This window comes from Rhinopithecus roxellana, chromosome 4, assembly GCF_007565055.1.
Source record: "Rhinopithecus roxellana isolate Shanxi Qingling chromosome 4, ASM756505v1, whole genome shotgun sequence".
Lineage (NCBI taxonomy): Eukaryota > Metazoa > Chordata > Mammalia > Primates > Cercopithecidae > Rhinopithecus > Rhinopithecus roxellana.
In genome coordinates this window covers 70,752,553-70,777,680 of record NC_044552.1, presented here as the reverse complement: position 1 = coordinate 70,777,680, position 25,128 = coordinate 70,752,553, and the positions used below count along the sequence as shown (strand labels likewise).

Genomic DNA, 25,128 nt, shown 5'->3' with positions numbered 1-25,128 from the left:
GCGTGTGTTTGAACAGCCATCTAGAGACAGGTGCTCAGAGCCACTGTCTGCACGGCCCTGTTTAAAGTGCACACTGAGCACTCTGTAATTGGCTCCTCTAGGCCCATTGTGCTACCCTGTGGCATTTCCCTTAGAGAAAACTGCCACTGATCCAGAAATCTGAGGCATGGTGTAAGTACTATGTGGCAGCTAGTCCATGATTAGGAAATGTGACACTGGCTGACTTTTCATCAAAAGAACTACAGAATCAAGCCAGTCAGTTTATCAAAAGCTAAGCTGGCCCTTCCTTGGGGGTCTCCTAGTGAGACATAACTCTCCCCTGGCCGCACAAATTTGGGTCTGTCTCAGGTTTCCTGTCATTCCTGTTCAGATGCCTCTTCGAGAAGCTCTCTCGTCTGTATGAAACACTGATGGCAGGCATCTTCCCCTTTAAGAAAGAAGAGCTTCTTCGCTGAGTCACCGTCATTAAATGTAATCCCTGAGACAATATGTTCCCTCCTCTCATTGGGAACCACAGACAATAAGGACAACAGCAGCAACAGCTGAACCTTGGAGAGGGCTGTATTCGTCGCATTTTGGGAGAACAGGGAAAGCGTTAAGGGGAAAGTTTAAAAGATACTTCTAATTCCAAGATTCTGAAGTAGAAGGGGATGCACTAGAAAGCTCAGGTATGGGAGGCTTCACCAAACTACAGGTATTTATGTGGTTGTAAGCTTGGCCTATTAGGACCACATAAGCCTAGGAGATTTGCTCACCCATGAGGAGAGGTCATCATCAGAGAAGCAAGATGGCTATTGTTGGAAAGTGCAGTAGAAATCATTTTTTTCAGGTAAAAAGACTGGGCTGAGAGAAGGTAAACAATTCCCTCAAGTTCAGAGCCCAACTGAGGAGCAGGGCCTGAGCTGGAATGGGTGGCCCTCTATGTCCACTGCGAGAACCAGTCCCTCGGGTCACAGACATCCAGATACTGGAGAAGTCATGGTCCATGTCCGGGTTCCTCTAGCTCAGAAACTGGAGACTTCCAGAGCCCTGCTTAGTTGAAGTAGAGGAGTCTGTGTATCTGTACAATCTCAGGTGGTCTTTTACTTAGAAAAGCAAGTTATTTTCAAGTACCCTCTAGCAACTGAAATAGTTACACACAACTAACTGGCCAGAATAACTGGAATTCACTGTAATCCATTAATCAAAATAGGATCCTTTAAGAATCCCCCTGCCGGGAAACACATTAACTTAAGATGCTATATATATTGATATTTACCATTTGAAAACTGGAATTTAAAAATCGTATACCAGATTTTATCCTGAACTCAGGCCAGGCCCCTGTGCACGGAGACATGTGATTGCGGTGGAAGAGAGGTGGTTACAGGTAAAGGCTTTTGTGTCCTGGACACAGGGCAGATTTGAGAAACCAGACTCTGTGGGCACCACGGGAATGCTGGAGTGAGACAGTATCTCAGCAGGGATTGAAAGGATGAAGGCTGGCCTTGATCAATGAGACTGGGTCTCAGTTCTGATTTTATTTAGTACCAATCAGTCCCACTAACTTACCTGAATCCAGACACATGACTAAGAAGATAGCTGTGAGGATAAAGCCAGATGGCAGAACTGTGCTGCACAAACACAAGGCACCGCTGCCACTGTAACCATCTGTGCTCCAGCAGCCCCCCTCCTGCCAACACTGGTGCCAACCTGTGACTTTTCCCCTGGGACATGCCATCACATCTACCAACCTTACTGAGGCAGGGATACCTTTTCCGAACCTAGGGAGCAGACTGAAACCTCAACAACTTGCCACTCTGTTCCCCTTGCACGATCCACTGACAGAGGGACCGTGACAAACAAGTTGATGTATGTGAACACACCTGGTAAATCATCTTCATCTTCACTGAAAACATTTGGGTTGAAGACAGGTAAATTAATATAGTCCATGGAAATTTTCCGAACTTCTGGGAGATAAATGGTCATCTGCCGCGGCTGGAGATGCAGGAGGCTGGTTTTATAGATTACTGGTGGGGAAAAAGAAGGATACAGTTAACAGAGACACACCAGAGCAGAGCCAAAGTGTCAAGGGAGTCACAGGAAGAAGAGCACACTGCAGTTTCCCTGCTATCAGAAGACAGATCTGTGTAGGCAGGGTCCAGAGGCCGAGAGGAGCTCTTCATTTCTCCCTAGTACTCAGTGCGACCATACTAGCCACGGTTCTGGATTCAGTAACAGCAGATTCCTGGTCTAGCTTGGCCTCCTTCCCAGTGGATTGTCTACAGAACTACACATTTCAAATGTCAAAAACATTTTAGACACAAATCATTTCTTTTGGAATGAGCTAGGGTATAAAAACATATTTTTCAAAAACCTCATTTGCAATCAGAAGGATGATTGAATGGAAATAGTTGTGACAACCAGAGTGCCAAACAAGGGAAGCTTGAGCAACCCAGGAACCGTGTGAAAGCAATGTTGAGATGGGGGGGGGCACAGGTTTCATGTAGGAATAAAACACAGCCTTCATTTCAGCTGGAGCCTTGGCCTTCAATTTTAATCTAATCACCAAGATAGAGATTTATAGGGAATTTCCACACAGTTTTTTTTTAAAACCTCAAGATTTAATTTGATTAACAGGGACATTTAGGAGAAGGCCCAGATTGCAACTAAAATATTTAGGGGAGACAAAATAAGTTTAAATATAATGAATCTAAATTTAAGCTTCACAGTAGTTAAAGTTGGGGCGAAACTGCCCTGTGAACTTGCTTTTGTGTTCAGTAGTCTCTCCTGTGAGACAGGTAGCAGAAAGCTTCTTTATTCTAGCTCCATGGCGGTCACCTTAACACTTAGCGGCTGACCTGCAGCATGCCTGTGGCACAGCAGGCCTCCTTTGTCCAAGCATCTTTGCAGGGCTGGCCCATGGACTGGTATGGGCTAAGGTAACTTCTCCTGCCCAACAGTAGAAAAGGCCCCATGCATGTGTTTATCTCTCTTGCCCACAAAGGAAAGAGAATATGAATTTTGGTTTAAAAATTCTGTGTGGTTTCATATGACTTAAGAATGAATGCATTAAAGTGCTATTATTTGTTGTTCACATTGACAAAGCAATTTAAAAAAAATTCTAGGAGGGATTAGAAAAAGACCATCAGTTACCTCCAGGAAAGAAAACTAGGTGGCTGATGGTGAGAATGACAGAGATTTTTACTGTAGACCCCTCTGAATCCTGTGAATTTCCTAAAATCTACTGTGTATTGTTAAAATGCCAAAAATTCAAAACAAAAAAATTTCATGGGCCAGATCATTCTAATTGAAGAAAACAAATTATCCAACCTGGGGAACAGCACTCACTTTTTAAGTTCACTAGAGGGCCATATACTGTCTTTGAAAAGATTATTTAATGGGGTACCATATATAACATATCTTCTAGTATCCAATAGTTAATTTCTGTTCTCTAGTATTAATAGAATCAAGTGGAAATTTCTTACAGCTTGACAAAGTAGCTCTATGGACTACAATGGTATTTTTAAAAAGGTCAGGCTGGGCATGGTAGCTCACACCTGTAATCCCAGCACTTTGAGAGGCCAAGATGGGGGGATGGCTTGAAGCCAAGAGTTTAAGACCAGCCTGGACAAAACAGTGAAGTCCTATCTCTACCAAAAATTTTAAAAAATTAGCTGGGCATGGTGGCATGTGCTTTGTCTACAGTCCTAGCTAGTACAGGCGGAGGTGGGAGAATCACTTGAGCACAGGAGCTTGAGGCTGCAGCGAGCTGGGGTGGCGCCACTGCACTCTAGCATGGGTGACAGGGCCAGGCCCTATCTCCCCGCACCCCCCAAAAAAAGGCCATCGTTTGTCTCAAAGGCGCTCACATGCTCTCTCATTGTACGATCTTTACTGGCTTATTGGTGGACCTACTCAACATCCGAGAATGAAAGGACCCATTAAGTAAATTCTCACTTCCATTCCCTTTTTCAATATTTACCATAGGCAGATGGCTAAGTTCTCAGCTTACTAATGTGGGAATAATCACAATAGTCAAACAGTGGTTATTAAAAATCAACCTTATCTATCAATAGGGCACAAACAAGTAACTGAACAACAGGACTTTGTGGTCATCAGAGAGTTTCCAGGTTGTTGAAAATATCATAAGATTTACTTGCAGTATGTACAGGGATGGTCCATTGTGATTCCCTAAGTCGGTTTTATGTTTACATTTTATTCCTCTTTTTCTTTGAGCTCAGATACTTCAAAATGAAAAACTCAAATGCAGTGCTATTTAAAAAAATCTCAAGGTCGGGCGCGGTGGCTCAAGCCTGTAATCCCAGCACTTTGGGAGGCCGAGACGGGTGCATCACGAGGTCAGGAGATCGAGACCATCCTGGCTAACACCGAGAAACCCCGTCTCTACTAAAAAATACAAAAAACTAGCCAGGCGAGGTGGCGGGCGCCTGTAGTCCCAGCTACTCGGGAGGCTGAGGCAGGAGACTGGCATAAACCCGGGAGGCGGAGCTTGCAGTGAGCTGAGATCTGGCCACTGCACTCCAGCCTGGGCGACAGAGCGAGACTCCGTCTCAAAAGAAAAAAATAAATAAAAATAAAAAAATAAAAATAAAAAAATAAAAAAATAAAAAATCTCTGAGATTCCTTATAGCAATAGGTCTTTCTAACATCTAATCTGTAATAATAATTTATTTTAAAACATCTGTGTATGAGTTGCTTCATACAACTCATATACAGATTCAGAATTTTTCAAAAACCATTTCTAGTAGGTTACACATAGCACACTCAAAATGCAGGGCCATAGCCCCTCTGGTTGAGCTGGCCTTGCAGACAGAGGTGTACAGCATGCAATGATTCAGCAATGGGGAAGATGCGGGGAGCAACACAGCTCCTCAGCTCACATAGGGACCTCCTCAACAGAAGGAAGCTGCTCTGGAATGGACCTTCTGCCATTTTCATGTCATTACTGTCTCTGGGGTAAATATGACATGGTACTGCAATTCATTTGGGCAGGAGGGCAGATCAGAATACATGTTCGTGTTCTGGCCCGGCTTTTACTTCGTTGGCTCAGTTTTCCTCTATGTTTCAAACTTGCCATGGACAGGCTATTTACGTGGTACTGAGAAATGAAATTTATAAAAATTTACCACTAAGAATGGTACCAATAGTCAGCTAACCTGTTATTTATTTATTTATTTATTTAGAGACATAGTTTCGCTCGTGTTGCCCAGGCTGGAGTGCAGTGCCAGTATCTCAGCTCACAGCAACCTCTGTCCCACGGGTTCAAGTGATTCTCCTACCTCAGCCTCCCAAGTAGCTAGTATTATAGGCATGCACCACCATGCCCGGCTAATTTTGTAGTTTTAGAAGAGACAGGGTTTCTCCATGTTGGTCAGGCTGGTCTCGAAGTCCCAAACTCAGGTGATCTGCCCGCCTTGTCCTCCCAAAGTGCTGGGATTACAGGCGTGAGCCACTGCGCCCAGCCTTAGCTAACTTCTTATAGTCTCCAAAGCTTTCTTCTCCACTTTCTTCAGTTTACCAAAAATCCACCCACAGCAAAAGGCCTAGAAGTCAAAATTTGGCTATTCCTATCATTTTTATATTTCTATTTTTTTTATAAGTCAGGGCTTATAGCAAAAAATGAAAATGCCACTGGCGACCAGGTGTGGTAGGCTCATGCCTGTAATCCCAGCACTTTGGAAGGTTGAGGTGGGCAAATTGTTTGAGCTCAGGAGTTTGAGACCAGCATGGACAACGTGGTGAAACCCTGTCTCTACAAAAAGATACAAAATTTAGCCGGGTATGGTGACGCGAACCTGTAGGCCCAGCTAATTTGGGGGCTGAGGCAGGAGGATCACTTGAGCCCAGGTCTAGGCTGCAGTGAGCTGTGATCATGTCACTACACTCCAGCCTGGGCAAGACACTGTCTCAAAACAAAAGTTAAAAGATTAAAAAATGCCACTGGCAAAAAGCCCATGTGAGAATTCTGATTTTTGTGAAATCGTTGTGGCGAAGTTAAGGGTTAGAGGTAAAATACATGCTCATCTTTTGCTGTCTTAAAAGCTCGTCTTCTATTTTAAGCCACTAAAGGTGGAAACTGGACGTTTTAGTTTGTTCCAACTGGGACAATGAGAGAACAGGACGTGATTTTTACCTGCACCGAGGTTGGTTGGCAGGAAAGCAGCCAAGCCCACAATCTTAAATTTGGTTCCCCAGATATTAGACGTGACCTGAGCAAGATAGTTGTGCTGTGGTGGGGGAAGAAAAGAAAAAAGAAGAATCACAATCTATTTCCATATTTTCAATTGGTCACTTAGTAAGAATGTTAATATTTATTACTTAACAAACCACGAGTGTACACTGCAAGAAACACCCATTCTCTACCTCATCTACCATTTCCAACATCAGAAGCTAACAAGGGCAGGACGAGGGCAGTCAGGCAGGCAGCAGTGAGTGGGGGCGCATCGAGCTGGGGGAAAGGTGGGGGTGTGTCCCAGTATGTCCACAGGTGTGTGATTTAAAGAAGCCTAGAAAGGGATCTAACTCTGAATCCATTTTTATCCTTGATATTTCTCCTGAAAACATCGGTTGCACTGATACCAGGATGTCCTGAAACTACCTATCATCTGTTTTCTCATTCAATTAAATTTTTTAAAATTTAAGAAATTATTATGCCCAAGGTATGTATGCAAGGGCAAAAATAAAGATGGACAAAATACAGCCCCTTAAGGAGCTCATAACCTGATGGAGGAGATAAAGCTTGTAATGATCTGTATATAAAGAAGTCACTGAGCAATGTCACAAGGTAGCTCTACACCAGGTGTGTTGGCCCCTCCCAGCTAAGCCAGGGTAGGAGGCCTTCACAGCAGAGGTAGTGGTGGAGTTCCATCTGGAAGCATGGGGCAGAAACAAGGATGAGGAGGTGGCATGGTGATAATCTAGGCAGGGCAAAGCATGGGGCAGGTGAGAATCAGGTGTGGCTACAGCACCTGGAGGGTGAGGGGGCACTGAGGAGCCAGGAGGGAAAGACAGGCAGAGCTAGACGGTGGGAGCTGTGATGGGAAGTGGGAGGTTCTCTCCCACAGTGACTGCAAGATCAGAACTCGCTGAGAGGCACAGGTGGAGAAGCCAGAGCTCCACCTGAGGGCGACTCCTGAGGTAGCAGGTGGTGTGCAGGATGTGGAGCAGAGCTCAGGGGCCCATGGTGGCAGTGAGCAGGGCAGGCAGCGGGTAGGAAGGGGCCCTCTGGGCATAGCCCCCAGGAGGAGGGGAGCGAGGCAGGGCAGCTGCAGGGCTCCTACCTGAGTGATGTCTTCAAAAGGAAACTCTCTCCGAGTTAGGCTGGGCGAGCCCACAGAGGGCTTGCGCAGGGGCAACCGCGGGGACCGGGAGAGCTCCTGAGCAGCCCGGGGCAGCTTGGGGGACTTGCGGGCCTCGATGCTGATCCTGGGGAGGCAAGGCCAGGAGGGGTCAGGCACCCGTGGTGGGAATAGTAAGCATGGCCCTGACTCTGGCACTCCTTTCTTTTTCTGGACAGCCAGCCTGGGTGTTGGGTTCTCACCCTGCAGCCAGTGCCCGAATTTAACAAAGCTCTCCTCTTGCTTTTGCTTTATGAATATGAGGAAAGAATGACAACTTTACATTGAATAATATACATTTTAAAATATATTGAGAAGCTGGGTGTGGTGGCACACACATGCAGTCCCAGCTGCTTGGGAGGCTGAGGCAGGAGGATCGCTTGAGCCCAGGAATTCAAGGTTGCAATGAGCTACAATTACACAACTCCACTTGAGCCTGGGCGACAGAGCATGATCCCATCTCAAAGTATACTGAGTATATACTGAAATGAGATCCAGCAATCCATTTGTAAGGAATTCAAATAATTAACTGTCTTTCACTCTCCGCTGCCTTGGAGCAAGTGTGGAAACGGCCTTCTGCCAGAGGCCTGCACAATCAGTCCTGGGAAAACGGCAGGTGGGACAAGTCATTTCTTACCCTAAGGCCAGTGATCTTTCTAATTTCTTCTGCAACAGTGTGAATTTCAACAAATTTATCTAGCATTTCACCATCTGCAATATTTAAATCAAATTAGTAAAGTTTTTTGGCTGCCTTTTGATCCCATGTTGTATCTCTGCTCCTCAGTCCCTTTATTTATAACATGGAGACACACGTGTTTAATGACAGTCTACCCCAAAGACAGTGTGATTAAAATGAGTATGGTAAGGTTTAAAACAGTCTATGAAAAAATGCATTGTCTCAGATATACTGGTTTTGAGCTTGATGAGAAACTCTGGGCTCCTGAGGAATGGGAGGATGGCAGATTGAGCTCCCTAAAGCTATGATCTGGGACAATTAGCCTGGCTGCTGTGTGAAGGGTCCAAATGGGGAAAGGACAGCAGGAGGAGGCCCAGCCACAGCAAGATGGCAACCTGAAGAGGATGTTTAAAGGTGAAGGATTTAGTTGCACACATTAAATGTCCTCTCTGCTTACGTAATGGGAAAAAAGCACTTTAGAAATATAGGAAAGTTCATAATGTTACATGCAATTTTAACAAGCTCTGGAACAAAGACGAAAAAAGACATCAATCAGACTGCTAGAGTAACTGGATATCTGCGTATTTAAAAAATGAGCATTTACCTCTAATTCATACCAAACACAAAAATTAATCCATAAGCTTGAAAGCTAAAACTAGAAAGCTGATGGAAGAGAACTGAAGAAGGGCTCCATGACCTTAGGTAACCAAAGACATCCTGAACAGGACACAGAAAGCACTAACCACAAAAGAAGAATGCCACATGCTGGACTATATGGCCATACAGATATCTGACAAAGGATTCAAATCTAGAAGAAAGAAAGAACTCTTGGTTGGGTGCGGTGGCTCACGCCTGTAATCCCAGCACTTAGGAAGGCTGAAGTGGGTGGATCACAAGGTCAGGAGTTCGAGACCATCCTGGCCAATATGGTGAAACCCCGTGTCTACTAAAAAATACAAAAATTAGCCGGGTGTGGTGGCACGTGACTGTAGTCTCAGCTACTCAGGAGGCTGAAGCAGGAGAGTCACTTGAACCCAGGATCATGCCACTGTACTCCAGCTGGGCGACAGAGCAAGACTCCTTCTCAAAAAAAAAAAAAAAAAAAACCGAAAAGAAAGAACTCTTACAACTCAATAAAACAACCCAATAATAAACTGGGCAGAAGACTTGAACAGACACTTCACAAAAGAAGAAGATAGCCAAGTGGCTAAGAAACATGTAAACTAAGCAGCATCCATCACTGGAGATATTAGAATTAAACTGAAATGAGATGCCACTACACCTACCAGAACAAGGTAGAATTATTTCTTTTTTTTTTTTTTTTTTTTTTTTGAGACGGAGTCTCGCTCTGTCACCCAGGCTGGAGTGCAGTGGCTGGATCTCAGCTCACTGCAAGCTCCACCTCCTGGGTTTACGCCATTCTCCTGCCTCAGCCTCCCAAGTAGCTGGGTCTACAGGCACCCGCCACCTCGCCCGGCTAGTTTTAGTAGAGACGGGGTTTCACCGTGTTAGCCAGGATGGTCTTTGATCTCCTGACCTCGTGATCCGCCCGTCTTGGCCTCCCAAACTGCTGGGATTACAGGCGTGAGCCACCGTGCCCAGCCGAATTATTTCTAAAAAATGACAACAGAGCTGCTGCTGAGGATGGAAGAAACTGGGACTCTCTTAGAAATTGCTGGTGGGGATTTATGTGGGTGCGGCCACCCTGGAATACTGCTCAGCAGTTTCTAATAAACTTTAACATATACTAAACCCATGACCCTGCAACTCCTTTCCTAAGTTTATGCCCAAGAGAAATGAGCGCACATGTCCATAAAAAGACTTGTATAAGAATGTTTGTCATGGATTTGTTCATAATAGCCTCAAACTGGAAACTACCAAATATCCATTGATTGGTAAACAGAATAAACTAGCTGTAGTATACTCATTACAATGGAATACCATGGAGCAATAAAGAAAAACAAACTACTGATACATGCAACAACATGATGACTCTCAAAATCATTACACTGAGAAAAAAAAAAAAGCCAGATACAAAGAGAACATACCGTTTGACTCGATTTATATGAAGTTCAAGAACAAGCAAAGCTGATGACAGAAGTCAGAACAGTGATTACTTCTAGGGAGTGGGTATCAAATGGAGGGAGCACAGGTGGACCTTATGGGATGATGACATGTCCTTTATCTTGAACTTGGGGGAAGACACTGGGATAGCCCTTGTACAACGAGCTAGGTGTTTACGATGTGGACAGATGTGTATCTGTATGTAACTTATACCTTAGCTTTTCATGGCATCAGAAAAAAAAATCACAGAATTAAAACTAGAAATCTTAGTGAAGAAAAAGGTTCTACAGTGGATGTGATGTGTTGATGTTTCCCAATTACAGCATTACGGGCATCTATCTATCTATCTATCTATCTAATCTATCTTATCTATCTAACCTATCTAATCTATTTATCTATATTGCTAATCTAATCTATCTTATATCTAATCTCTATCTATCTATCTATCTATCTATCTATCTATCTATCTATCTATCTATCTATCTCTCTATCTATCTATCTATCTATCTATCTATCTAATTTTTTGAGATGGAGTCTCGCTCTATTGCCGGGCTGAAGTGCAGTGACACAATCTTGGCTCTGCAACATCTGCTTCCCGGGTTCAAGTGATTCTTCCGCCTCAGCCTCCCGAGTAGGTGGGACTACAGGCGCCTGCACCGTGCTTGGCTAAGTTTTGTATTTTTAGTAGAGACAGGGTTTCCCCACGTTGACCAGGATGGTCTCCATCTCTTAACCTCGTGATCCACCCGCCTCGGCCTCCCAAAGTGTTGGGATTACAGGCGTGAGCCACTGTGCCCGGCTCCAGCATTACAGGCATCTTATCTGGCATTCTCTTCAACATGTTACATCTACTGGAGAACCTTTTTATTCCTTTTCTCAAACTATAAGAAAAAACATATAAGCCCGGGAACTACGGCCACCCCTCTGCCACCCACCATCATTGCTAACGCCTAGAGAAGTTCTGAGGGTTTAGCCAACTTCTACTGGGTGTCTTTGTCTATCCCAAAGGAAAAACAAACCAAAACAAATAGAAGTTGTAATTATTCCAGTTGGAATCTTCTGGAAGAAAAGGCAGGGAGGTGGCTCTTTGACTCTTCTGGTCAGTTTCAGTGGGATTCTGTTGCAGCCACAAACACACATATTCAGAGGCACAAGAAAGGACGGTCACCCCGAAGACTGAGATTACCTTGGGAGTTTGGGTGATTTGCTAGCTCTGGAGATTTTGGGAGATTTCTTGGCAGCCCAGTCATCACTCAGTTCAATGTCACTGGAGTCTGAGCAGTTGCAGCTGTCGATCACAGTAGAAATCAAGCTGTTCGCGTAGATTTCATCTGGTAAAACACCAACCAGCAGATTTCAAGGGAAGTTATATCAATTAGCCCCTACCAATGATCATTACTATAAACTAAAAGACAGATGGACTCCACAGGCCATCATTTTAGATCTAGAGGCTGAAACAGAAAGAAGCTTAGCATTGTTTTTCTGTAAGCAGAAGTATTTTCTAAGCAGAAGTAAGCAATTACTCCTACTGTTGTCAAAATGGGCATGGTATTTTAATGTTTCTAGGCATGTACAAAATACACACTGTTTGCCAAAAGCTGAAACCAAAATGGCTGTGCTGTTGTGTCTCACAACACACAGGTGCCCACCTGGGTTCATGTGGACTTTTAGGCAGTCACAGAACCTGGGCTGAGTGAGGGGCTTGTGGACTCACTGATTCACTGAGAACCTGCTTCTGACCTGAGAAGGTCCTTGCTGATGCCAGGCCTGTTTGAATTAGAGTCCTGCAGAGTCAGGTCCGCTCCACTTAGGTCTGGAATGCCAGAAAGTCCCCTGGAATTGCCACAGGTCTCACAGTGGGGGCCTGGCTCTCCCGCCTGGTAGAGCTGCTTGCCTGCGTGGAGCAAAGGCTAGGAGACCTGGTGGTGGGAACTCTCAGGATGGCTCTGGGTTCTTCTGTGGGTACTCCGCATTGGGGCCTTCAGGCAGACGGTGAGATGATGTGCAGAGTGGGGTGATGGCAAAACTGTGGGGCAAACTTCCTCCTTGTTGGAATTTCTCTCCTTGGCTGCCTATCCCCACCTGTGCTATCACATCCCCTCACCACCCAAATCCCCTCCTACCCCCTCCACTGCCCCAGGTCTGTCCTCATTGTGAGGACCCCATTCTTCCAGATTACTTTGTTTTGCTGATGAAAATCTCATTGCCTCAAGGCTCCAAGTGCCTTGCCAGGTAATAAAAAAGCTGAATCATTCAATCATAATGAAATAATTCATAATGAGTGATTTTACCATCCAAAAGGGCTGTTTATATTTTAAAGGATGAGTTTCTTAATCCAAACCAATCTAGAAGTTTCTGAGCATTTGGAGGTAGCATCTATGAACAGGGGCCCCTCTGGGGCAGAAAAGCTTGGCAAGCTCCTTGGAAAGGAGGGTGGCCCCAGGCTGTGTCACCCACATCACCCCCTTCTTAAAGCACTCACTGAATCAGGAGGTGCCACGCCTGGACCCAGCAAAAGCCGCAGTGAAGCCACAGTGGTGTTTGTGTTTAAGCAAATAAAAAGGCTTAATGCACGAGCCCTGAGCAGTGTTCTATGATTTAATTTATGAATCACTGGATCAAAGGAATCTCCGTCATGACTCCAGCATGCACGCAAGCCTACAGAATATGCCTGTGTGTGTGACTCGACTTGAGGAAACCCAGTAAGACATTGCCCACTCAGCTCCTGACTCACTCATCAATGCTAGGATCCCTCAAATACCATGTCCCAGACCATTTCCTCTATCCCTTCACTCATAACTACTATTTTCTTTTTTATAGAGATGGGGTCTCGCTATGTTGCCCAGGCTTGTCTTAAACTCCTGGACTCGAGTGATCCTCCTGCCTCAGCCTCCCAAAGCGCTGGGATTAGAAGAGCTGAGCAACTGTGTCCGGCCATAACTACTGCTTTATTGTCTGTCTCCCCCACTAGTGCAAACTCCACGAGGGAAGGAAAGTCATCTGTCCTGCCTCCTGCTTTAACCCCAGAGACTACCTGAGACTTCATAAATACTTTCTGAAAGAATAAATGATTTAAGGGGTGGCAAGAGACAAAGAAAATGGCTTTCTGAAAATATGCCCTGAGCCCTGCTTGTTCAGTGTCATAATTCCACACGTGCAGCCATTGCCACTCTGACGTCTATCATCAGCACAACTAAAAATTCAGTGCATGACATAAGTTCCACATTTGCGAAGGCTGAGGTGGTGGCTGGGTGTACTTCATACTTCTAGAGATTGTGTCATCAGTTTATCATGGGTGTTCTGTAAAAGCATCTAAGTTGTAGAAAAATGTAAGCTGGGATTGGTCTTTGAGAACCTAAGGCTTAACTACAATGTCTGGGGCTTTACATCTCAATTCTGTCAGTTTTCAAGAATCTGCTAATTTTTTCTGGGTTGAAGGCTTTTTCGGTTTTTTGGGGAGACGGAGTCTCGCCTGTCGTCCTAGGCTGGAGTGCAATGCAGTGACATTATCTCAGCTCACTGCAACCTCCGCCTCCTGGGTCCAAGTGATTCTCTTGCCTCAGCCTCCTGAATAGCTGGGACTACGGATGCATGCCGCCATGGCTGGCTAATTTTTTGTTATGTATGTATGTATGTATGTATGTATGTATGTATTGTACGTATTATTTATTATGTATTTATGTATTGTATGTATTTATGTATGTGTGTATGTATTATGTATGTATGTATGTATGTATGTATGTATGTATGTATGTATTGAGACGGAGTCTTGCTCTGTCACCCAGGCTGGAGTGCAGTGGGGTAATCTCAGCTCACTGCAGCCTCCACCTCCCGGGTTCAAGTGATTCTCCTGCCTCAGCCTCCCGAGTAGCTGGGACTATAGGCACCTGCCACCACACCCGGCTAATTTTAGCATTTTTAGTAGAGACAAGGTTTTACCATGTTGGCCAGGCTGGTCTTGAACTCCTGACCTCAAGTGATTTGCCTACCTTGGCCACCCAAAGTGTTGGGATTACAGGCATGAGCCACCACTCCTGGCCATTTTTTTGTATTTTAGTAGAGACAGGGTTTCACCGTGTTGCCCAGGCTGGTCTTGAACTACTGAGCTCAGGCAATCCTCCTGCCGTGGCCTCCCAAAGTGCTGGGATTATAGGTGTGAGCCACTGTGCCTGGCTTCCTGAATTACATATGTATACATTTTTTTTTTTTTTTTTTTTTTTTTTTTGAGACGGAGTCTCACTCTGTTGCCCAGGCTGGAGTGCAGTGGCGCGATCTCGGCTCACTGCAAGCTCCGCCCCCCGGGTTCATGCCATTCTTCTGCCTCAGCCTCCCGAGTAGCTGGGACTACAGGCACCCGCCACCACGCCCGGCTAAGTTTTTGTATTTTTAGTAGAGACGGGGTTTCACCGTGTTAGCCAGAATGGTCTCGATCTCCTGACCTTGTGATCCGCCTGTCTCGGCCTCCCAAAGTGCTGGGATTGCAGGCGTGAGCCACCGCGCCCAGCCAATTACATATATTTTTAAAATAAAATCTTGAAAAATGGTTTCAATGGCTTTTTACATATACACTCTAAATCTGCTCAGGCTACCATAACAAAATACCACAGACTTGGGTGGCTCCAATAATAGAAATTGTTTCCTCCCACTCTGGAGGCTGAAAGTCCAAGGCTAGGGTGCTGGCATGGTTGGATTCTGGGGAAGGCTCTCTTCCTGGCTTGCAGGTGGCCTCTCCTCAGTGTATGTGCATGAAGAAAGAGCTCTCTTTCCTTGCTTTTTTTTTTCTTTTTTTTTTTTTGAGACGGAGTCTCGCTCTGTCACCCAAGCTGGAGTGCAGTGGCGTGATCTCAGCTCATAGCAAGCTCCACCTCCCGGGTTCATGCCATTCTCCTGTCTCTGCCTCCCAAGTAGCTGGGACTACAGGCGCCTGCCACCACGTCCGGCTAATCTTTTGTATTTTTAGTAGAGACGGAGTTTCACCATGTTAGCCAGGATGGTCTCATCTCCTGACCTTGTGATTTGGCCTCCCAAAGCGCTGGATCACAGGCGTTAGTCCTTGTCTTCTTATAAGGCCAACTGCCCTATCAGATTAGGACCTCACCCTTAAGATCTCATTTAATTTCATCTCCCCCCTGTAAGTCCTATCTCCAAATACAGTCACATTGGGAGCTAGGACTTGCCAATATGAATTTTGGGGGTGACGTGGGGGCACAATTCAGTCCATGGCATTCTACTCCTGGCCACTCTCAGATTCATTTTCTTCTCCCATGCAAAATATATTCATTCTATTCCCAAAGCCCCCAAAGTCTTAACTTATTTCAGTATGAACTCTAAAAGTCCAGAGTCTCATTTAAATTGTCACCTAAATCCAGTATGGGTGAGACCTGAGGTACAATTCATCCTGAAGGAAAACTGCTCTCCAGCTGTGAACCTGTGAAACCACAGAAGTTATGTGCTTCCAAAATACAATGGTGGGACAGGCATAGGATAGACATTCCCATTCCAAAAAGGAGACACTGGAAGTACAAAAGTGGTGACAGGTTCCAAGCAAATCCAAAATCTCACAAAGAAAATTCCATTGAATTTTGAGGCTTGAGTGGAGTCCTCTTTGGTTTGATATCCTGTCCTCCAGGTCTACTGGGGTGTCAGCATCACCCTCATAGCTCTGGTAGGGATCCTGCTCCCATAGCTCCGCCCGCAAGGCTCTGTGCAAAGGCCATCTGGCCTGCTGAAACAGAAGAGGTGGACCTAATGATCTCTGAATCACTTTCAGAGTTATTTTTCCCTCTTCTTGAAGAATAATGCACGTTAGTGGCCAAACACCTCCATCATTCCAGCTGGTCAAAGCTAAGAAGTCCAACAGCCTTCCTCCTTTGTTTCATCCTGTTTCCATTCACTACAGTTCAAACTGGCAGTGTCTCTGCTCATATAATTTCGTAAGCAGTTTATTAAATGACAGTCCAGCTATATAACTTTGGTATTTTCTTCAAAATGTATTTAATACTTATTTTTTTTTTGCAATATGAATAGCCTAAATATTTTCTAAATCTAAATCTTCATTTTTTATCTTAACAATTCCTTCTTCCATTCATCTTTCTCCTTTTGCATTTTACTGTAAGCCATCAGGAGGAATCAAACTGCTCCTTCAACACTTTTCTTAGAAATCTCTTCAGTTACATATCCAATTTAATCACTTGCAAGTTCTACCTTCCACGAAACACTGGAACAGTTTACTCAAATCCTTTGCTGCTTTATAACAAGGATCAATTTTCCTCCAGTTTTCAGTATGTTCCTCATTTCCAACTGAGACCTCATCAGAATTGCTCTTAACATCCGTATTTCTAGCATCCACCTCAAAACTCTTCCAGCCTCTATCCATTACCCAGTTCCAAAGCTTCTTCCACATGTTTAGAGATTTGTTATAGCAATACCCATTCTTAGAACCAAAATCTGCATTAGTCGGGGTTCTCCAGAAAAACAAAACCAGTATTATGCGTGTGTACGCACGGGTCCAGTCAATTATGGAGGCTGAGCAGCCCCAAGGTTAGGGTGACAATGCCTGCTTCCTGGTGAAGGCTTTGCCCCGGCCTGCAGACAGCCGCCTTCTCGCTGTGTCCTATGTCCTCTCCTTGGTGCACGTGTGTAGTGAGAGGTCTCTTTCTCCTTCTCTTCTTTAAGGCCAGTAACTGAATCAGATCAGGACCCACCCATATGAATTCCTTTAATCTTAATCTCCCCTAAATGTCGTCCTACCCTCACATTGGGGGTCTGGACTTCAATATATGAATTTTAGGGGAACACAAGTCAGTCCATAGCAAAAAAGATTCCTTTAGAAAATGTGTGGGCCAGGTGCAATAGCATGTCTGTAAATCCCAGCACTGTGGCGAGCCAAGGCAGGATGATTTCTTGAGATCAGAAGTTTGAGACCAGCCTGGGAAACATAGTGAGACCTTATCTCTACAAAAAACAAAATTAGTTAAGTGTGATGGTGTGTGCCTATTATAGTCTCGGGAGGTTGAGGTGGGAGGATCACTTGAATCCAAAAGTTTACAGTGCACTACGATCATACCACTGCACTCCAGTCTGGGTGACAGAGTAAGACCTCATCTCTTTTTAAAGAAAACTGGTGGGGGTGGTGGAGGGAAGCGGCTGGGCATGGTGGCTCACACCTATGATCCCAGCACTACGGGAGGCGCGCACTGGAGGATCTTGAATCCAGGAGGCTGAGACCAGCCTGGGCAACACATGGAGCCCCCATCTCCACAAAAATAAAAAAATTAGCCAGGTGTGGTGGTGCACACCTGCGATCCTAGCTACTTGGAGGCTGAAGTGGGAGGGCTGCTTGAGCCTAGGAGTTCAAGGCTGCAATGAGCCATGATTGTACCACTGCACTCCAGCCTGGGAGACACTGTGAGACCCTGTCTGAAAAAAAAAAAAAATTACTGGGACTCATGGTATCTGGTATAAAAATACACACTGGTAATTTTGAGGGACATATCTGCCAAGTCACCTGACAGTGGATCACAAACTTGAGTGCATAAAAATCACCTGGGAAACCCATTAAGTTGCATGTTTGTAGGCCCCACCACGGCCCTAATGAATCGTAATCTAAGGGTAAGCCTCGGAACGTGTATTTAAATAAGCATCCCAGGTGATTTGTATGGAGGTGGTGGTGCATGGAACACATTTTGAGAAACGATGATATGGCGGCCTCAATGAGTTAATCAGCTTTTAATGATAAGAAATTCCTGGACAGGCACGGTGGTTCATGCCTGTAATCCTAGCACTTCGGGAAGCCAAGGCGGAGGACTGCTCGAACCCAGGGGTTTATCGGCCTGGGCAACATGGTAAAACCCTGTCTCTACAAAAAATACAAAAATTAGCAAGTGTGGTGCACACCTGTAGCCCCAGCTGCCCAGGAGGCTGAAGTGGGAGCATCACTTGAACCTGGGAGAGTCAAGGTTGCAGCGAGCTGTGATGGCACCACTGCACTGCAGCCTGGGCATCAGAGCAAGACCCCGTCCCTCATCCCCCAATAAAAAGAAAAAAGAAATTCCTGTTTTCGCAATGTCAGGGATTCTTTTCCTCCTCTGAAACAGTTTGTATATGCCATTCAGGTGGCAATTAGTCATATTGTGCCTTGTGACATATCCTCTATTTTTGTCATCAGGTATTTAAATCTTGACTTTTTAAACTTTTCAAGTGCTTACATTGTCTTATCACCTAAAAGGGTTTAGAAACTCCTTAAAAGCAGAGATGACCTGGTATTACTTAATAATAGCAGGAGACTCAAGTATCCCACACAAGGTAGGCACTGAATAAATATCTGTCAATGTGCTTTGTTTTATAGCTTTTAATTATTTTAATTATAAAAATATAACATCTTATTCCCTCAAAGGCTTGTGTGCAAATGAGTGGGTCTGTGTTTGATACAAGCTGATAAACATGAACAGGAAAGAAGAGCAGGCATTTGGGTAGTCGGGTCAGGTTCAAGCAAGCCTAGTCCTTGGTCACTCCACAGCACAGCCTCCTGTCCTCTTCTTCAGTGAGGAATTTATGCACACATGAGGAAATAAGCTCTTCACCTAAGTTACTGTCAACATTTAATCTCAATACAGATTTTATAAAATTGCACCCAGGGGAGTAACCTCAGAGGTACCGACATCAGCGAGAACACCTGCTGCAAACCTGGGCTCAGGGCCTGTCCCACGGCCCCCACCCCAGTCATCTCTAACCCTTGGTGGCCCTTCTCCTTTTCCCTGAAACCATGTTTCCCTCCCACGTGAACGTGCGCTTCTCCCTCTCCTGTTTTTCCCACTGTGCCTTCCTTCCTCTGAATCTGTCCTCTCCCTCCTTTCAGTCTGCTTCCCTACCAGCCCCAATTCTGCTAGTCACTTTCTTTGTTCCTGGTACTAGCTTGTCACATGAGTCAAAAGACAGAAAAAACGGACTCATATCTAATATTGACAAGCGGTATTGCTGTTTTGCAGGGATAGTAGAGTGGCACTGCTGATGCTGAACAAATGAAGGCTGGCAGGCAGAGGTGGGGCAACTGTGTACAGCGCTGAGTACAGGCTGAGAGTGAACAAGTCCACCACACTGTGACTTGGAGTGACTGGTCGGGCCACATGTCATGCTAGCTCCAGGCCGTAATGAGAGGCAGGGACCAGACCAATGGGCAGGAGAGTAAACTGGCGCGAGGAAGTGGCGAGAGGAAGCATGAACTAATGAAAACAAATCCAAATCCACTGGAGGCACAAAGACGACTCAGTTCTCTCCCCCCAGGGCCCACAGGATTCAGCAGGGCAGAGTCTGGAGCACAATGACTAAGTGTGCTGCTCATTCTGCCACAGGTGATGGGCAAAGTTTCACAGGAGTTGGCAGACTGAGCCGGCAGTGACAGACGGGTGCGTGGACACTAGCCTAGCACTAAGTGGCACAAAAAAAGAACGCAGTCCCTTCCCTCTGAAGCTTACAATCTAGGATCCCAGAGAGGTGTACAGGGAGCATGTTGAATATATTAACTGAGCAAAGAAAATCACCACAGGGAAAGGTTTTTAGAAGAAAAGGGTGATTCATACCAACATCTTTATGGATGAGCAAAAAATTGTCATTAGTAATCAGGTAAAAAGCAGTTAACAGTAGACTAGGGAGGGGCAGGAGGCTGAAGGTTTGATTTTAATTTTATCATCCACTCTGGGAGGGCAGGGACTGTATCTTGTTATTATTTTCAAGTTGTCTCAATATTACATGAAAGACACTGGATGAACACTCAGTAACTGTGAAGAGGAAACCCTCGCTCCCAGGAGGCCTGCACCAGCTTTCCCTTGCCTGACAGCCAATGGTTCCTCTATCCACAGCCCAGCTATCCACTGCCCATGGAATATGATTAAAAACCTTTCAAAAAGTACATTTAGAGAACAGTTCATTTCAGTGGGATTCTTCAACGATGTTCCACACCAGACACCACAGGCTCACGTTTCATTAGCACACATTCTCTTTGCATGGGGTGTAAGGTGTAACAGCCCATGACCACAGCAGAACAAGGTCCCAGTCCCTCGGGCAAGGGACCCACCTGGTTTGCTATCCGTCCGCGGGTCCATGATGACAAACTCCGGCCGCAGCTTGCTAACGCGCCGCCCTTTGAGGATGGGCACAAGCCCGCCCAGGTACTCCAGGTAGAGTGTGTAGCACGGGCCCCCCACCTCTGGGTCGTCCTCTGTGCGCTTCATGGTGCAGTGTAGCCGCTCGTTGCCGGCTGAGGGGTAGCTGACAAAGTCTCTCATGTTGTTCGGATCTGGAATTGGGGGCTGGAGAACACAGGAAGAAAAGGAAGAGCTGGGACTCCAGAAAGGCAGAGAGAGAGGGAAAGAGAGTGACAACAGGGGCAGGTCAACTAAAAACACCACTGTTCCAGACAGAGCACAGGCTGGGAGCCTGGGGAGAGGCTAACTATGTGGTATAGAACAGTGATTTGCAATGGTAGGAGCATGTGAGAATCTCCTGGGAGCTTTCAAAACACATCTAAACCAGGATCCCATATCAGACAATGAAATCAGGATCCATAGGGGCAGGCTTGAGCACCTGTATTTTCCAATGCTATATAATACACCAGCGTTGAGATCTGCTCGTGTAGAATCAATAGTGTAAGGCAACTTGGAAAAACAAAAACAAAAACAAAAACCAACAGATTCTAAAACTTTGATGTTTCAGGAAAAAAGTAACCAACAAATGGGTCTGCTACTCAGAAGAAGAGAGAGACAATACAAAAGAGAACCACTTGGGAAAACCCAAGGTTAGGGGGACCCATACTTAAACAGCAACTGGCAGATGCATTCTACATGCTACCTTCTAGAGTTCCCACTGGTATAAAAGGTGGCTGACGCTGAGAGCTGGCTGGTGTGGCTCTCCTCAGCACACTGCTAAGAGCAGGCCCTAGAACTGGGGTGGGTCTGATCCTGACTGTTCCCCTAACTAGCTAGGGAGCAAGTTACTTAACTTCTCCTAACTTGTTTCCTGCTTCCTTAAATGGGAATAATGGCAGCATCTGTCAGGAAGTCAGGACTGAACAAGACAGATTTCTAAAAATTAACTGGTACAATGCTTAGTATATAGGAAATGCTGAATAATGGTCACTCCTTTGATCATCAGAGGGACACAGAAGTCAAGCCAGGAATACCAGCTTTGCCATGAGAAAGATAATAGGCCACCACACAGGGCAAATCTCTCATGGACATGGACCATGATGCTTGGACAGACTGCAGACCTGGCAGCACATGACAGGATCCTGCACAGCTGCACATGGCCCCATGTGCTCACTCTGGTATCCTCACCTGTCTCTGCCCTGGCTCTGTGGGGAGGCAGCCCAGGTGAGGGAGGAGGAAGAGGGAGGGGTAGAGGGCTTTACCTTGATGGTGGGGATGAAGGCAGTGGAGAGGTAGGAGCAGAGTCGGGGGGGGAGGGTCAGCTTGCTGACGTCCTTGTCCTCACGCAAGGTGCTGGCGATGGCCTGCTGGCACAGCAGCTGCAGGCTGGATACCCGGTGTTCCACACGCACCACGTACAGGGCTGGTCCTGATGCCATCAACAGCCTCGAGTCCCGGTGACCCCAGCAGATAGAGATGATGGGGCGCTGGCAGGAAGTGAAGGGAAGACAAATGCTTAAGCTTTTGCTCTTGTGGGAAGCAAAAAGGGATAATGCACATTTGTCTCGAGCAAAATAAAATAAGCTGTTTTGAGAAAACTGGTTTTAAAAGCACAGTAGAGAATGTTAGACACTATATTATGAAAATTCAGTACATTTATTGAAAGTTGGCTAGAGGGCTCGGTGTGGTGGCATGAGGCTGTCATCTCAGCATTTTAGAGGGCCAAGGTGGGAAGATCGCATGAGGCCAGGCTGAAAGACCAGCCTGGGCAACATAGCGAGATTCTCCTCTCAAAAATAAAACAAAATAAAATAAAAGCAATTAGGTCCCCAGGCCAGAGCATTAAAGCACTGTAATAATTTTATAAAGTTTATTTACCTGTATTATATTTCATTTAATTTGGGGTCACGAAACCCAACTGAGCTCTGGGTAGTAAGGTTTCTACTAGTAGGGCAATCACCTTGTGGGGCAGTAACTCATATTCCTTACTGAAGGGCTGGTTATCTGGATTCCCAAATTACCCAGGGGTGGTTCCCATGGCTTGGGGAGGTGGTGATGAGGTAGACCAGAAGGCCCTTCCCTTCCGTCCAGAGTCAAATCAACAACGGACTTGGGCTTAACAGCTGTGTGACCTGGGGGCTATTCCATAAACCCTAGAAGCCTCCCCCTTTTCTCATGAGTCAAGTGGGGACCCTGTAAGGATTACAGGAGGTGATGAAGTCACAGCCCTTCTGGAGCCATCACAGGTTATAACCCACAGTCACTGCATTTTCAACCTTCCTTGGCACTGACAGTGTAGGGAAAGAAAGCTCTCTGGAAAGGTGATTGAGGAGAACACGATTCCTGCTGGTAGCCTCGCTAGGGTCATGGCCATCATTATCTTAGGCCAAAATGCAAATATGCAAGTTAGAAAATTCTTTAAAAATCCAAAGCTCAGGGTGCCATTTAGCCAAGGGAAAAAGAAAGGTGAAGGGTTGAGACAGAGAAGCAGCAAGAGATTTGCTCATTCCTATCCAGACAGGTGGAGCGCTGATGATCATTCACCTTCCCTTTCTACCACAGGAGGCCAAGCAGCCGCAGGGTGGGGTGATGGCCACAGCCCCCAGGGGAGGGCCGTGTTTGTTGGCCAAGGAATCTGGAAAACTCAAGTCTAGGGGCTTCCGGGACACTTCCAGGATGTGTCTCCTTATGAGATGATTCCACATAGGGGGTAGGCCCCACACAAGGGGCCTATTAACTTACAGAAATACATAATCATTGCTGAAGACAGGGCAAACCAACACACAAAAAATGTACAGAAAAGTTTCTCTGGTATCATCAATCCCCAAAAGTACAGGTTAGGACAGAGGCTCTATTAGTACCAAAATCATGCTTAATCTTAAAGATACGCTGCTGTCCCTTTACCCCTGAGCCCCCAAGACAATATTCATAACTTAGAGCTCAAGTCACCAAAAAAAGGTTTTATTTTTGTTTTTAACTTTTAGGTTCAGGGGTATACAAGCAGGTTATGTAGGTAAACTGTGCGTCACAGGGATCTGGTGTGCAGGTAATTTCGTCACCTGGATAATAAGCATAGTACCCGATAGGTATTTTTTCTGATCTTCTCCCTCCTCCTGCTCTCCACCCTCAAGTTGTTCCCCTTCCAGTATCCATGTGTTCTTGTTATTTAGCTCCCACTTAGACGTGAGAATATATGGTATTTGGTTTTTTTTGTTCCTGCGTTAGTTTGCTAAGGATAGTGGCTTCCAGCTCTATCCATGTTCCTGTAAAGGACATGATCTTGTTCTTTTTTATGGCTGCATAGTATTCCATGGTGTTTATGTTTCACATTTTCTTTATCCAGTCTACTGCTGATGGGCATTTAGGTTGATTCCATGTCTTTGCTATTGTGAATAGTGCTGCAATGAACATGTGCATGTATGGGTCTTTATGACAGAACAAATATTCCTTTGGGTATATACCCAGTAATGGGATTGCTGGGTCAAATAGTAGTTCTCAATTCTTTGAGGAACTGCCACACTGTTTTCTACAATGGCCGAACTAATTTACACTCCCACGAGCAGTGCAGAAGCGTTTCCTTTTCTCTGCAACTGTGCCAACATCTATTATTCTTTGATTTTTCAATAATGGCCATTCTGACTGGTGTGAGATAGTATCTCATTGTGGTTTTGATTTGCATTTCTCTAATGGTTTGTGATGTTGAGCATTTTTCATCTGCTTGTTGGATGCATGTATGTTTTCTTTTGCAAATGATTTGTTCATGTCCTTCGGCCACTTTTTAATGAGGTTGTCTGGAAAAACAGTTTTCAATGAGCATAACCTGACTGGCTGCAGAAACATCAGACACTTCTTCCCTCTAATTTCCCATTCCTCTTTAGTCCAGCTATCTGAAAGGCAGACACTCTGGATTTATCCTCTGCCCCCCTCCCTCCTAGTTCTGCTTTTCATAGTAACTATCTCTGTATAACAGCTGATGACATATTTTATATAAAATTATCATAAGTATGTGTCTCTTATATCTTTGTACCAGGAACTTAAACCACTCATACAGACCTTCAACTAGATGAAAATCAGCTGTTACCTTTATATATATAATTACCAACCATCATGACAAAAACAACCTTGTCTGTAAAACTACATTCCAACAGTAAGCACATCAAATGCTTACATACCTGAATTCACTGCATCCGCTCTACTCTCCCACACGAATAACATTATTCTCATCTAACATATGAGGTAAGAGAGGTTAAGGGAGGCTAGGTACCTCATTACAGTAATAAATGGTGGAAAGAGCTGTGATTCTCATCCCTCCCCAACTCCACCGCTGGTCCTTATCTTACTACATGGTGCTGGCTCTCTGAAGTGCCAGCATATTGATACCACAGCCTAAAGAATGTGTAATACCCCACTGAAAAATTTAACTATCTGCCAATCACATACAAAATAAGGAGCCCCAAATGGCCCCTTAGTCCATTTGGTCAAGGCTACTTTACTCAGAAACAAACCAAACATTGTCTATAGAAAAGGCAAATAGACAAGAAGAGAAACAGGCTGTTTACACAGCAAATAAATAAATGATCTGCTGGGTTCATCACAGCAGAAAAGAGCCCACAGGTAATTAGCCAGGTAGCATTGTTAGATGAACAGGGACCACAGTCGCTGGCACATCTGGAAGGTGAGGGAGGGCAGAGTGGCTCCAAACCAGGTAGTACATTAGCTCGGATGACTTAGAATTCTCAGCCAAGTAGGAATGAGAAGACTCGCAAGATTAAAGGATGGAACACTAGAAGCTGGGAGAAAAAGGACTGAAATTATTTAGCCTGGAGAAGTGATGCCTGCAGGGTCTCAAAGGAATAATTATTATCTGGGGCAATGTTACCAGGAAATCCCCTCTTCTAAGAGTGGGACA

The 25,128-nt window shown here is 45.2% G+C and overlaps 1 protein-coding gene across 5 annotated transcripts in view; it reads right to left on the bottom strand.

Moving 5' to 3' along the window:
- The window catches only part of TULP4 (TUB like protein 4), a 287,789-nt gene that overhangs the window by 11,478 nt on the left and 251,183 nt on the right, over nucleotides 1-25,128 (bottom strand). For all 5 annotated transcript variants that reach the window (XM_030928937.1, XM_030928940.1, XM_030928938.1 and 2 more), the window contains 6 exons: nucleotides 21,482-21,706; nucleotides 20,150-20,384; nucleotides 11,264-11,408; nucleotides 7,281-7,425; nucleotides 6,134-6,227; nucleotides 1,863-2,006 (listed from right to left, as the gene is read on the bottom strand). In XM_030928937.1, the coding sequence (XP_030784797.1) occupies nucleotides 1,863-2,006; nucleotides 6,134-6,227; nucleotides 7,281-7,425; nucleotides 11,264-11,408; nucleotides 20,150-20,384; nucleotides 21,482-21,706 (988 nt within the window). The remainder of the gene's footprint in view (nucleotides 1-1,862; nucleotides 2,007-6,133; nucleotides 6,228-7,280; nucleotides 7,426-11,263; nucleotides 11,409-20,149; nucleotides 20,385-21,481; nucleotides 21,707-25,128) is intronic.